The following is a 14,914-nucleotide window of genomic DNA, read 5'->3' as shown; positions in this document are numbered from 1 at the left end:
AAATGTATTTGTGTGTAATGTTTTGTTAAGGTAAATTTTGTAAGCTGAATAAATTGGGTGCGATGCGTTATCAGTATTTCAGTACAGTTTATGTAGAGTTGTATGCTATTCATTATAGCAAATGTCTTTTCCAATCAAAGACGTACCTCAGAATTCATTTTATAAAATTCATAAGTTGAGGAATGACTCTATTGAAAGAGCATCGTTGCATTCTACAGTCCAATTATTTAAATACGTATTGAGTGCCCTTTGCAATGCTAACAATACTTCAAGATTGCAGTGCTGTCCAAAACTTTCCCTCTTTTAGACATAATTAAATAGGAATATTAAAAGGATTCGGGTTAAGGAGGATGGCAGCATGAAGCTATAGTTTTCAAAGATACAATCAAATCTTAGTTTATCAAAATAGTTGTATTGTTTTTAGATGACTATGACATTAGGAAAAGTGCTATGGTATTGCAAGGGGCGTTCAATACACATACAAATAATTGGACTGTAGAATGCAGAGATGCTCTTCCTCCAACGCAAGATGGTTCAACCTGAACAATTGTAACAATATCTTATTGATTGAAAAACCACTATTTTCAGATCAATTTTATGAACAAATGGGGTTGAAATTTGCAATTTAAAACTTAATTTGATTACATTGTGATATTTTTGAAAATTCTACATTCCATCAGAGGAGCAGAGAAATGCTCCCCTAATGGAATGAATAAATGCTGGATTGCACAATAATATAATTTTGTCTACTGCTATTGGCATCCATACCACTTAATCAGATTTGTAGGTAGGCTACTGTTTCGTACTGACATTTTTTTAAAAAATGGGTTAACTAGAAAACAGCATATTTTTGATGGAAGCTTGTTTTGCCTTCAGTTGTATTATGAGGTACTCCCTGATGGCTTAAACAATTGCATGGTATCTAGTTCTGGTTCACTCCTTGGTCTTTAAGTCAACTGATTATTAAAGATGTTTCAAATTTGTCTTGGATTTCCTGATTTAGGATTAAAACTAACCCAAGTTTTGATTCTGATTACATCAAATGAAAATGATTGGGTATTGTGAGACAAAGCTTAGCTATGACATCTTGTATACTTGAGTAATCTTCTCATATTCTTAAGTTTACGTTAGGAATGCTTGTGATATGTTAACAAAGGCTGCAAGTGTCTCTGTTTCCATATCCTAGCATGTGATGTAATTTTTGGGGGAGGGGGTGGGGATTGTATGTGAAAATGCAAAACTGAAATGATATATATTGAGAATTTTATGATTTTTATATAGAGTTGCTTTAACCAGGTCAAAGAAATTATCTGTGCCAGCGTCGGTTGTATCAAGGATAATGGGAAGAGGGGGATGCAATATAACTGCTATCCAAGATGTTACTGGTGCACACATTGATGTTGACAAGCAAAAAGACAAAAATGGAGAAAGAATGATCACAATAAGGTAATAGATTTTTAACTGGAATTGATAAAGGCAAAGGGCAAAAAAAGCTGTGAGGCTCTTTGCTTGTGGTAATGTTCAAGCTGGAAGAAACCTGCATAGGTTCAATGACATTTAAGTTGATCAGTGAAATTCCATGCATTGTTTGCTGATTTGAGTGTTTCATGTTCTTTGTCAGCTGGAATTCTTAAAACTCAACCTGTAATAGAAATTAATATCTTTTGTAATAAAACTTTTGTAACAATACATTTTTTTTCCCCCCAAGAGGAAATGTTGGTCCCCAAATTGATATTCTTTCATTGTAACCACCAAGCCTTATTTTTCTGCTTTGTTTGGCAACTCATTTTTAAGTGATATAAAATCTGAACTCAGTGTTCATATATATGTTACTGGGTATTGAAAGCACAGATATAGGCCAACAGGTCCATGCTGGTATTTTTGCTGCATGAAAGGCTTCTCCTACTCAGTCTAACTCCTTCCCTTGAATTCATATGTGCTATGTGCCTCAATTATCCCATGATGGGATTCCAAATTCTAACCACACTATGGGAAGTGAAGTTTCTTCTGAATTCCATAATTAATTTATTAGTGATTTTTAGCAACAAGTGAAATGTATCCTACCAAATCATTACATGACTTTGAAGAAATTCAAGAAGTTGGAAACAGAATGCTTAAAAAAGTTCATAGTTTCAGTCAATTGCCCACAAATTGAATAAAAAATATCAGTATTAATTTCATTCTATTTTATTGACATGCAATAAATAGCTGAAGATAGTAAATCTGAAATTTTCAGATTTGATCACTTGTTGCCTTGTGTAATCATCTGAAATGTATCCAAGCAATTCCTTGCTGTTGTGAAAAGAAGTCTGCTTTCTTCCAAATGGAATTCTGTTTAAGTTGCCACAGGTTTTTGTTTTCAAGCCATTTTAGTTGAAATAGTGGTGAGGAGGAGTTACAGTGGCATGCAAAAGTTTGGGCACCCCTGGTCAAAATTCCTGTTACTGTGAATAGTAAAGTGAGTAGAAGATGAACTGATCTCCAAAAGTCATAAAGTTAAAGATGAAACATTACTTTTCAACATTTTAAGCAAGATTAGTGTATTATTTTTGTTTTGTACAATTTTGGAGTGAAAAAAAGAAAGGAGCACCATGCAAAAGTTTGGGCATCCCAAGAGATTTGAGCTCTCAGATAACTTTTACCAAGGTCTCAGACCTTCATTAGCTTGTTAGGGCTATGGCTTGTTCACAGTCATCGTTAGGAAAGGCCAGGTGATGCAAAGTTCAAAGCTTTATAAATACCCTGAACTCCTCAAACCTTGTCCCAACAATCAGCAGCCATGGGCTCCTCTAAGCAGCTGCCTAGCACTCTGAAAATTAAAATAAATGATGCCCACAAAGCAGGAGAAGGCTATAAGAAGATAGCAAAGCTTTTTCAGGTAGCCATTTCCTCAGTTTGTAATGTAATTAAGAAATGGCAGTTAACAAGAACGGTGGAGGTCAAGTTGAGGTCTGGAAGACCAAGAAGACTTTCCGAGAGAACTGCTCATAGGATTGCTAGAAAAGCAAATCAAAACCCCCGTTTGACTGCAAAAGACCTTCAGGAAGATTTAGCAGACTCTGGAGTGGTGGTGCACTGTTCTACTGTGCAGCAACACCTGCACAAATATGACCTTCATGGAAGAGTCATCAGAAGAAAACCTTTCCTGCATCCTCACCACAAAATTCAGCGTCAGAAGTTTGCAAAGGAACATCTAAACGAGTCTGATGCATTTTGGAAACAAGTCCTGCGGACTGATGAAGTTAAAATAGAACTTTTTGACCGCAATGAGCAAAGGTACGTTTGTAGAAAAAAGGGTGCAGAATTTCGTGAAAAGAACACCTCTCCAACTGTTAAGCACGGGGGTGGATCGATCATGCTTTGGGCTCGTGTTGCAGCCAGTGGCACGGGGAACATTTCACTGGTAGAGGGAAGAATGAATTCAATTAAATATCAGCAAATTCTGGAAGCAAACATCATACCGTTTGTAAAAAAAAAAGCTGAAGATGAAAAGAGGATGGCTTCTATAACAGGATAACGATCCTAAACACACCTCAAAATCCACAATGGACTACCTCAAGAGGCACAAGCTGAAGGTTTTGCCATGGCCCTCACAGTCCCCCAACCTAAACATCATCAAAAATCTGTGGCTAGACCTCAAAAGAGCAGTGCATGCAAGACGGCCCAAGAATCTTACAGAACCAGAAGTATGGGTGAAAATCCCCCAGACAAGAATTGAAAGACTTATTTGGCTACAGAAAGCGTTTACAAGCTGTGATACTTGCCAAAGGGGGTGTTACTAAGTACTGCTCATGCAGGGTGCCCAAACCTTTGCTTCGGGCCCTTTTCCTTTTTTGTTATTTTGAAACCGTAAAAGATGGAAATAAAAAAGTAATCTTGCTTAAAATATTAAAGAAATGTGTCATCTTTAACTTGATGCCTTTTGGAAATCAGGTCATCTTTTACTCAGCTATTCACAGTAACAGAAATTTTGACCAGGGGTGTCCAAACTTCTGCATGCCACTGTATGTAGGGAATAATGATTGCATGACTGGCTGACTTGACCTTGAAGACGAGTTATGAAAGCAACCTTTCTGGATATGAAAGAGAAAGCATTAACTACTTTAATTTACAGGAATCAAAATTGGTGGTTTAATGCACCAATTATTATTTGGGTAGCAAATGTTAATTTCTCGCAGAATTACAACATTTAGGCTTGCTAACATGTTGTATCTACAATTAAATTGATTCCATCGCATAAAATAATACTTCTGGCATTTTGATCATACATGAATTGCTTTTGGCCTCTGACTGGAACATCAATCCAGATCCAAAAGTTGTCATATTTTATAAAATAATTAAGATCACAAAAGAATTACAGCTTTGTTGCACATCTTTCTCGTTTATGTCAACACCATACTCAAATCCCAGATCTAAGTGCTTTTAAATATTGTTTATCTTGTTCAAAGGATGTGAGTAGTAAATTTATTAGGCTATCATTGATTCTCATTTGGTATAGAACAAAATCTTAAATATGTTTTTGTTTGATGAATAGTCGATTATACTTTAAATATAAAATATTTGTGTGTCTGTTATTCAGGAAGATTATGGCTGATTCAATCTTGACCTCAACACCACTTTCCTGTTCTTTCCTGATATCCCTTGACTCCCTTGCACTCAAACATCATTCGGTCTCCACCCTGAATATGTTCGATGACTCTACCTCCTTAGTTCTGTGGGGTAGAGAATTCTGAAGATTCACAAGAGAAGAAATTCCTCCTTCTCTCCCTCTTAAAGAGGCAACTACCAGTTTTGTAAATCCTCAGTAGGCGAAACATTCCTTCAACATCCACCTCAGACTCCTTTTGTGTTTCATCAAAACTCCAGTGAGTATAGGATCAACCTAATGAACCACATTTGCATTGCCTACAATGTAAGTATATCATTCCTTAAATCTAGAGACCAAAACTGTATGCAGTACTCCAGGTGTAGACTCACCAGTCCACTGTAAAGTGGCATCACAATTTCTCTACTTGTATACTCCATACTCCTTGACCAATATTTCATTAGCCTTCCTAATTACATGCTGCAACAACAAAACATAAGTTTGTGTTTGATATACCAAGGACCCCCATGCCCCTTAATGGCACAAAGTTTTGTAGTTCACTCCGTTAAAATACTAATTTACCTTTTCATTTTTTTCTCTTTAAGTGGATAACCTCATTTTTCCCTCACTTCATTTGTCAACTGGCCCTGTCACTTAAACAGTCTGTATCCCTTTGTGCCAGCTCTGAATCCACTCTCAATTTGCTGACCAGTTTGTACCATTAGCATATTTGACAACATTGCACCAAGTGCCTTCATCCAAACCAGTAATGCAGACCATACATAGTCAGGCTCCAGCACTGATCTCTGTTACACCCCATTAGTTATGGATTGCCAGGCTGAAAATGACATCTTAATCCCAATTGTTTTGCATTAACCCCAACCCTGTGCACTCGTATCCAGTACGGGAAACTTTTACATTGCCTACTGAAATGCCAAGAACACCACGTCTACTGGATCCCCTTTATCCCTCCTTCTGTTACATCCTCAAAGCTCTAGCATTTTTGTCAAGCAGGATTTCCCTTTCAAAATCATACTGATTCTGCATGATTGTCTTATGAGTGTCCTGCTATTACCTCTTTAATAATGGATTCCAGTATTTTCCAATTGCTTATGTTAGGCTAACTGGCCAATAGTTTCCTGCTTTTTCTTTCTTCCTTACTCAATGAATTGAGTAAATATTCAGAACCTTATTTAGCTGGAAGCAAAAATTGGAGGAATCTAAACTAACTTCCTCATGATATTTTACTCTTTACAGAGGAGGCACAGAATCAACAAGACATGCAGTGCAGCTGATTAATGCACTAATTCAGGATCCTGCAAAGGAACTGGAGGATTTGATTCCTCGGAATCATATCAAAAGTGTCACGGCCAACACTAGAATGGGGTCTACAGCTGCCACAAGTACAGCTAGCACTACAACTGCAGGAAACAGAATAACAGTTTCAATGATGTCGTCATCTTCAACGGCTTCTCTGGCTACACCGTCATCTGCATCATTACAATCCATTAACAAATCTGGTAAAAATATTGTATCAAACAACATGCGTCCTACATTTTCAGTCTCGCTTCCTTTGGCTTATTCACATCCACAGTTAGCACATGCTTTGCTAGCCGCTCAAACCATCCAGCAGATTCGGCACCCACGGTTACCCATGGCACATTTTGGAGGAACCTTCTCTCCATCACCAAACACTTGGGGTCCATTCCCAGTAAGACCTGTAAGTCCTGGAAGTGCCAATAGTTCACCGAAACATAATACGGCGCGTCTCACAAACCAAGGTGGCAGTGCTGTTCACGCCGACAGTGGTAGTTCAGCTTCTATCAATTCGCCTTCCGTGGCTGTGAGTTCTCCAACTTTCACTACCCAGTCTCTGTGTGTCACAAGCAGTCCAACTCCATCGGCTAGAAAACAACTCTTCACCTCGGTCAATAAAACTAACACCATGATATCTGTGACTTCAGCTGTGACAAGCAGTTCCTGTTCACTGCCTACAAGTTCAACTGTATCAGTGAGCAATGGGCAACCACCTACTCCTCCACCACCTCCACCGCTCGTTGCACAGCCTTCTCAACAGTCCATGTCATTGACTAAGAATGAATCATTTACGACCTCCACTTCAAAGGAAGAGGTGACAACCACGGATCAACCAACAGGGAGCCAATGCGCACTTTCAAATGTCTGCAGCAGCTCTTCAATCAACAGTAATTCTGGAGCTATAGGAATACAACCAACCTCATCACTTCCCAGCATTCTGCCACAAATTCCAAGCCGTAGCTCCTCAGATATTCGACCCACTTTGCCGAAGCCTAATATTTCAAATCCAGATCATGGATTAGTGGTCCCAAGCAGTCTAGCATCTACCCGCCCTGTGACTATGTCAGCTTGCCCTAATGTTCAGACCAACAACACTTTACCTCAGCTAGCTGCAGCTTCTCCTCAAGTATCACACAGAATTCAACCTGGTGCTCCTTTCTATCCCCTGGTCCAGCAAGAGCCACAATCTGTTTTTGTCCCAAACCCAGTTCCAATGGTTTCTACTCAAGATCCAATGAAGCAGCATGGTGTACCTTCTATGCAGCTTTCATCTGCACTTGGCATGCTGAATGTTTCTCAGATTCATGCAAACCCAGGAAGCAAATCCTTGCCTCCAAATTTTGGTTCTGCAGCTCTCTTCAGCCCTTTCAACAGTTTCTTTGACAATACCCAGATGTCAGCAAATCACGTGTGGGGAAGTTGTCCACTGCCTTCACGGCCAACTCAAGATCCAGCATTCAGTGGACATTCTAACTACATGGGCAGTTCTGTTCTTGGACAGTTAGACGGAGTGCTTCCACATGATAATTCCAAGGCTCCAGGTTTCAGGCCACCATCACAAAGAGTGACTTCAAGCCCTACAGGTGAGATGAACAGAAAATGTATATTACCTATATACTTGTTTATTCTTGTTTTGAGGATGCTGATTTAAACACCTTTTATGAACTGCTTTGTGCAATAATAGTAAATATTGTGAAGTTTAGCCAGTTAGTTTCCTAAAATGTAACTAGCTTGTATATGCTTTACTATCTCACCTATTCTCCTGGAGTTTTTCTTGCCATAAATTGAACTATCAAGATAGGACTATTGAGTTACTTTCCCCACGCAACACCAGTAACCCTCTTAGAAATGGGCTTGTTTGCATTTTGTGAGACTCTTCTGAATATCTTGTTCAGGAATAGATTCCTATATGTTAAGAATTGATCAGTGATAAAGCTGTTAACAATAAGAATCTGGCATATGCTCTGTTGCTTGCAGTCTTTGGTAGTTTGTCCCTTTTTGTTGTCAAGCTATTTCAAAACTGAACATTAAGTTGCAAAGTTTATTAATTCAGTTTATCACTTCTCTCTTGCGAGTTGACTATCAGTGTGAAGATGGAGCAGAGGTTAGGGGGAAGCTGAAATGCTTTAGAGCAATGCATACTGAAATTTAGCATCAACTCAGTAACTCGTTGATAAATTTTAAATGAGTTTCATATTGTTTGCTGCTCGTCGAGCATGTTTCTTCACTGGTAATGCTTTTGCAATCATTCATGGTTGCAGATTTGTGTGTGTGGTGGTGGATGGTACTGTGGTGTGGGGGAAGATGTAAAAAGCAATAGTGACTATCAAAATTAAATGTGCAATTTTGAAAGGGGCTTTCATTGCATAGATTCTTTCAATATTAGCAAGCTAAAACTATCCCAAATACATTTGTACACCTGTGGGGGGAAAAATAGTTTGAAACCTCAATGGCTTAAAATTCTGACCCCCTCAACCTTTTGAAGGAATGCCATAAAATTCATCAGAATGTTTCCAGGGGTTAACATTGCCAACTATCATTTTACTATTTCAAAGGCAAAGATCAGCCAGTCAGTCAATGGTGCATGGCTGTGGTGTGGGTGGAGAATTATTACCTGAATGGCAAACCTTCCTGCAGTGGCTGCAGGTCCACTCACCTGATGGAGACTGGAGTATAGTCTGTTTTTAGACTTACTAGCAGACATTGCCCTGGAATCTCTAGTGGCTCTCCATGGTTTCTGCATCAGCCTTGGCACACCAGAATGAATGGTTAGGGCAGTATTCCCAGTTGTTGGCGGGAGTGCTGAGTTTTCTTGGGACCTTGCTTGACCATGTTACCTTATTGGAGCTTTGACCTATCTCTGGGCTATGTCTTGTTCTTGAGATGGCTATAGAGAACAGCCTAAGATTTCTAAGTCAATATAAGGGAAGGTTACATAAACTTGGTTTGTAGTCTATTGACTTTGGAATGCTGAGGAATGATCTTAAATGTAAATGATCTATTAAAATTGAAATTAGGTTTTTCAGGAGGAAATAAAATGTGAAGCACCTTTCTCCCCCCCCCCCCCCCCCATTTTGCATTAGAAAGAACGTGCTTTCTTGAAATGATGTGGACGATAAGTCGGTTTAAATTTTCAAAAGTGAGATGGATAGGCTTTTTTGATTAGTAAAGCTCTTTGTGCAAAGAAATATAAATGGAGGTTGGGATGGATCAACTATGATCTAATAGAATGGTGGAACAAAATGAATGTGCTGGATGGTTAGCTTCCTTATTGGACAAAATTATAATTTTTCTTGGTAGCAGGAGCTGTCAGACAAAGTACATTTGTGCCATGCCACTGAAGCTCAACAGTTCTAGGCAAAATCTGTCGGACATGCCTCTTTTTAATCAGCCCCTTTTCATTTATTTTAATGTGCATATCCTTTTAAATTTTTTTTGGTAAGACTACAACTATTTTTCTCTACCTTTTTTTGCAGTGAGGCATTTACACACACTTGTAGTTTTAATTATTACCCCTTTTATTAAAGAGAAATGTGCAAGTTATAGATAAGTCACTTTTTATGATGTGCATTTCTCAAATAATTCCATTACATGTGCTTTTTTTAAAAATGTCTTTGAAGGAATGTCTGCTATGGACCCATCAGGCAATGCCATTTCTTCCTCTTCCACCCCAATGACGAGTTTTGCTCCAAGTATGGCTGGAAGTCAGGTGTATGTACAAGGACCAGCCCCTGTAGGAATGCCTGCTCCTAGCTTCAGCAGACAACATTTTTCCCCACACCCTTGGAGTTCAACAACTGCTCCAGCTACATGTATGTACAAGCTGATCCTTTCTTTATTTTAGTGGTGTTTTTGGGCATGGGAAGCTATACTCCTCAATCTAGGATCCGCTAATCATTATTTGCACTTGTAAAAAAAAACCCCAACGTCCAATCTTCAAAATATAGTTAGAGAATTGTGATGCTAGCTTTGAAAACCAAAATACTGAAAAAGGAGCAACACCAAAACTGTACATTAGCCCTGAGAGATTTTTAGGGACAACTGTTTTCCAAATTTTTCTTAGTTTGTAAAATAAGTAAATATGCATTATCTCTTAATGATTACTTTTGAAGGCACCACATAATAAGATAAACTTCAAATCTTGTGTTGATACTTGGCATGCCTGGAATGAGTATCTGCTAAGACAATTTATCTCTTGGTGGCTTTGATAACTTCACAAACTAGAATCTCAATATAGAGAATGAAAATTAAACTGACAAGTAGTAAATTATTTAATCATTCATAGTTTCTTTAATAGATGTTTCATCTAAATAAATTTATACAAATGTATAAAACCACGAGTTTTCAATATCAGTGAGATGTAGAGCAGTTTAACATGATGTATGAGTACCCACTTTTTAAATGTTGGCCTTGCACACTTTGTGTATTTCCAGTTTGAGGAAAGTAATGAGTGGTAGCTATTCTCCTGTTGATTTGACTTAAAATGCTTTCTCAATCTCCAGCAGTTGAGCTTGGGGAGGCAGAACTGTTAAGATTCACTGTGGCCTAAGGTTGACCTCAATGAAGAAAGTCAGATGTTAAATGACAGCACATTTACTTAATGCTTTTAATGTAGTAAAAATATTCCAAGGTGCTTCCCCGGAATGTTACCTGCCAAAATGACAAATTTGCTGATGTCTTCCCATTTTGAAAGAAGGCAGAATTGCAGCTCAAGTTGTTGTGGTTACTGAAGTACAATGTTTCTAATTAGGTAATCCTTCCACACCCCCACCCATTGCTTCAGGGTCTCATTATTGCTTTTGAGAAAAAAAACTTTAGGTAAAATTCAAAAAGGAGTTGTTGGTCATGAAATTTCCTTGTATTTTCAAGGGTTCCTTGATGATCATAAAGATTGTGGGTAAAATAACAATTTCTACTTGAACATGAATATCACCTCACCATAAATGACTTTTTTTATTACCAGCATTTGAGGTTTCTCAATCCCCTGGGATAATATGTTACTTGTGAAGCTTTTTTTTCTTGCTGTATGTGGATATATTAAGCATTGACCTCCAGCTTTAGTAAATTAATTTTAAAGCCTTGGTGATTAAAGATGGGTTGAATTTCTCCCATCTGGTTGAATATACATGAATATTTAAGCTTAATGCCCAAGTTATTCTCTCACAAGACAAAATTACAATGGTGTCAAAATGAATAACTAACATATTTTGGTCAAGAAAATAGCACTATAAAAGACTTGTGCCAGTTTTTAAAGAATTTGTTCATTTCAGAAACTATTTTTCCATTTACAAAGATTGTTCTCTCCAAGTCTCCCCTTTCCGCAACATTTTGACAGTTGAAGCAAAGTGTAGAAATTTGAAAAACACTTAATGTGGCTTGACATCTTTAGGCCTGTTGCTTTATTAAATATGAAATTTTACTGATTTTAGAACAGGTAATAGGATTCAATGTCAACCTTGCAATGATGATCTTTACTCTTTAATTTGTTAAAAGTAGTTGGCATATAGCTTGTATTCTGAGTTAATTTGTTTTGAGTAAGATTTTAGTGGGTATGGTTCAGAATTTATAGTTGCAAAAAAGTAATCATGGAGCAATGCAGTTACTGTGTAATGTTGTTTTACAAATTGCTGGTTGTAATTTTTGGATTTAAAATTTCCATGTAGGTGAATCCCCTCCATCGGTTTCTTCTGGAGCCTCTTCACCCTTGTCTGCTGCTTCTGCACCTCCTTCCTTGGGTCAACCAAAATCAAGTAACGCAAACCAGGATCGGAAGGTACCACCTCCTATTGGAACCGAAAGGTCAGCTCGCATTAGGCAGACTGGCTCTATGACACCACTTTCCACCATGATGGGTGGTAATCTGACAACACCTGTAGGACAAGGAGGGATCTGGTCCTTTGGTGTCAGCAATAATTCAGGTGAGGATTAGTAGTTACTATATGAAAAAGATTATAGGTAATTGAAGCAACAGATCTAAGTGGTAAAAATGCAAACTCTTGCAATTGGTGTATTTTTCTTCTAGATGGGATATCTGGCTGGTCCCAAGGTGTGATGGGTGGTCATTTAATGCATCAATCTATATCAGACCCAGCTTCATTTTCTCAACATCAGACATTGGAAAGAGATGATACTGGAATTGTGGCACCTTCAAACACATTCCATCAGCCAGTGCCAAGCAATTTCATGGACTATAACAAGGTTAGTCAAAGTTACTTATTTTTTAAATGGACTGTGAATATTAGGAACGGTGGTAGGCATAATAACTAAAAACTGTAAATTGAGTGGTTAAATTGTGACTTCCTCCCAATTAATGTGACATAATCTACACATACTGATTTTTATTACCAACTTTGGTGGGACTTGATACCACAGTGCAACAATAAGTACATTACGACAATATAACTTCGTAATTTTAAAGTGGAAGAAAAACTCGCAATAGTTTAACAAATGTTGTACAGTAGTTCATTGGATAAATGCAACCATTGATTTTTGTCTCAACACAAGCTGTTTGCCATATTGTTATTCAGTGGTTAACTTTGATTTGTATACTTTGCATATGTAAATAGTTATTAAATTGGACATGATAATTTTTTTTAATGATAACTGCTTGTATTTATACAACACCCTTTCAGGTTGAGAATCATCTTGAGGCACTTTGGAGGAATGTAATTGCAAAAAGCAGGCGAAGGCATAGTAGGATATAAAGATGCTTTAATCAAAACATGAGATTGTAAAGACATAAGGGAAATGGTTTCTCTTCATCTATATTGCCAGTTCTTTGATCAAATCATTCCTTAACATTTTTAAATTCCAGGAAATTTAGCTCTGGTTTATATAATCTGTCCTCATTTAACCTTTTGTATGCAAACATTTGCGTAGATCTATGATGCCCTCCCTCCAATCCTATCATAGCTTTACAAAGATGTGCCTCAAACTGTTCATTGTATCCCAGGTGTGATCTAACCAGGGCTGCTTTGCCATTGTATACTAGTTCTCTAAATATAAAAAGCTACAGTTCTATTAAGTTTTCTGGCTTCGTTGTATCTTTTCATGATATTATAATGATGGACCTAGGCCTGCCAAAGTTTGTCTTTTAGATCTCAACTGTTGCTTGCTTTTTAAATTTGGAAAGTATGATCTTCTATCTTTTTAATCCTAGTTTGGCTTTCCTTGGATTTGCCTACATTGAAATCCATTTGCCACATATGTCCAATTTGCTTGATCTGTTGATGTGTTATCATAATTTTGTTTCCTTAAAGACTTTATAGTACTGTCTTTCTTTGGAATTAGCCCTGCTGCATACAAACATAGATAAACAACTTTATATCCATCAGCTATGTCATCAATGTAAAAAGTCAGTTGTTGTGACCCTAATGCGTTTACTTGTGGGTCACTTGCCATATCCTACCAATTAGAATACTTATCCATTATCCCTTTCATCTTCAGCAACTTGGCCAGTTTCACAAGATCACAAGACAAGGGAGCAGAAGCAGGCCATTCGGCCCATCGAGTCTGCTCCAAGGAAAGGGAAATAGAAATGAGAAATGGGGAATGGGGGAAGAAGAAAAAAAACTATTCTAATCCCAATTACCGGCCTTATCCCCATATCCCTTGATATCCTGACTATTTAGATATCTATCTATCTATCTCTTCCTTGAACGCCCCCACTGATCTGGCCTCCACTGCTGTACGTGGCAAGGAGTTCCACAAATTCACCACCCTCTGGCTAAAGAAATTTTTGCTCATCTCTGTTTTGAAACTGTACCCTCTAATTCTAAGATTGTGCCCTCTGGTCCTGGACTCACCCACCAAGGGAAACAGCCTAGCCACATTTACTCTGTCCTTTCCTATCAATATTTTAAATGTCGCTATGAGGTCCCCTCTCATTCTTCTGTACTCCAGTGAGTATAGTCCAAGAGCCCACAAACGCTTCTCATACGTGAGCCCTTTCATTCCTGGAATCATCCTCGTAAATCTCCTCTGAACCCTCTCCAACGTCAACACATCCTTCCTAAGATGTGGGGCCCAAAACGGCGCACAATATTCCAAATGAGGCCTCACTAGTGCCCCGTAGAGCCTCATCAACACTTCCTTACTTTTATACACTATACCTCTCGAAATGAATGCCAACATAGCATTCGCTTTCTTTACCACCGATCCGACCTGGTGGTTAACCTTTAAGGTATCCTGCACGAGTACCCCCAAGTCCCTTTGTACTTCCGTGCTTTGGATTTTCTCTCCTCCTAGATAATTGCCCGCTTATTTCTGCTTCCAAAGTGTACAACTGCACATTTCCCTACATTGAATTTCATCTGCCATTTCCTTGCCCATTCTCCTAAACTGTCTAGGTCCCTCTGCAACCTTTCTATCTCTTCAATACTCCCTACTCCTCCCCCTATCTTGGTGTCATCCGCAAACTTAGCCACAAAACCATTTATTCCATCATCCAAATCGTTAATGTACAAGGTAAAAAGGAGCGGTCCCAACACCGACCCCTGCGGCACACCACTAGTAACCGGTAACCAACCAGAACGAGATCCTTTTATTTCCACTCTTTGCTTCCTGTCAACCAGCCAATGCTCCACCCATTCTGTTATCCTACCCGTAATTCTATGACCTCTCATCTTATTAATCAGTCTCTTGTGAGGCACCTTATCAAAGGCCTTTTGAAAGTCTAAATACACAACATCTACCGCCTCTCCCTTATCCACCTTACCTGTGATTTCTTCAAAAAAACTCCAATAGGTTGGTCAGGCAGGATCTTCCCTTCACAAAACCATGTTGGCTAGGACCTATCCTGCCCTGCGCCTCTAGGTATTCCATAACCCCGTCTTTGAGGATAGATTCCAATAACTTTCCCACCACTGACGTCAGACTAATAGGTCTGTAATTTCCTTTATGCTGCCTCCCACCTTTCTTATACAACGGAACTACATTTGCGACCCTCCAGTCCTCTGGAACCACGCCGGAATCTATCGATTTCTGGAAAATTATCGCCAATGCCTCCGCTAT

The 14,914-nt window shown here is 38.5% G+C and overlaps 1 protein-coding gene across 7 annotated transcripts in view; it reads left to right on the top strand.

Annotated features, from left to right (window-relative positions):
• Nucleotides 1-14,914, top strand: part of ankhd1 (ankyrin repeat and KH domain containing 1) — a 148,770-nt gene that overhangs the window by 116,648 nt on the left and 17,208 nt on the right. For 4 of the 7 annotated variants that reach the window (XM_052013594.1, XM_052013595.1, XM_052013601.1 and 1 more), the window contains 5 exons: nt 1,282-1,446; nt 5,843-7,485; nt 9,523-9,714; nt 11,566-11,820; nt 11,925-12,100. In XM_052013594.1, coding sequence (XP_051869554.1) covers nt 1,282-1,446; nt 5,843-7,485; nt 9,523-9,714; nt 11,566-11,820; nt 11,925-12,100 — 2,431 coding nt within the window. The remainder of the gene's footprint in view (nt 1-1,281; nt 1,447-5,842; nt 7,486-9,522; nt 9,715-11,565; nt 11,821-11,924; nt 12,101-14,914) is intronic. The other 3 variants (XM_052013597.1, XM_052013596.1, XM_052013600.1) reach the window with 2 other exon arrangements.

This window comes from Pristis pectinata, chromosome 4 (genome assembly GCF_009764475.1).
Source record: "Pristis pectinata isolate sPriPec2 chromosome 4, sPriPec2.1.pri, whole genome shotgun sequence".
Taxonomy (NCBI): Eukaryota; Metazoa; Chordata; class Chondrichthyes; order Rhinopristiformes; family Pristidae; genus Pristis; species Pristis pectinata.
This window is presented reverse-complemented; position numbering and strand designations above follow the sequence as displayed.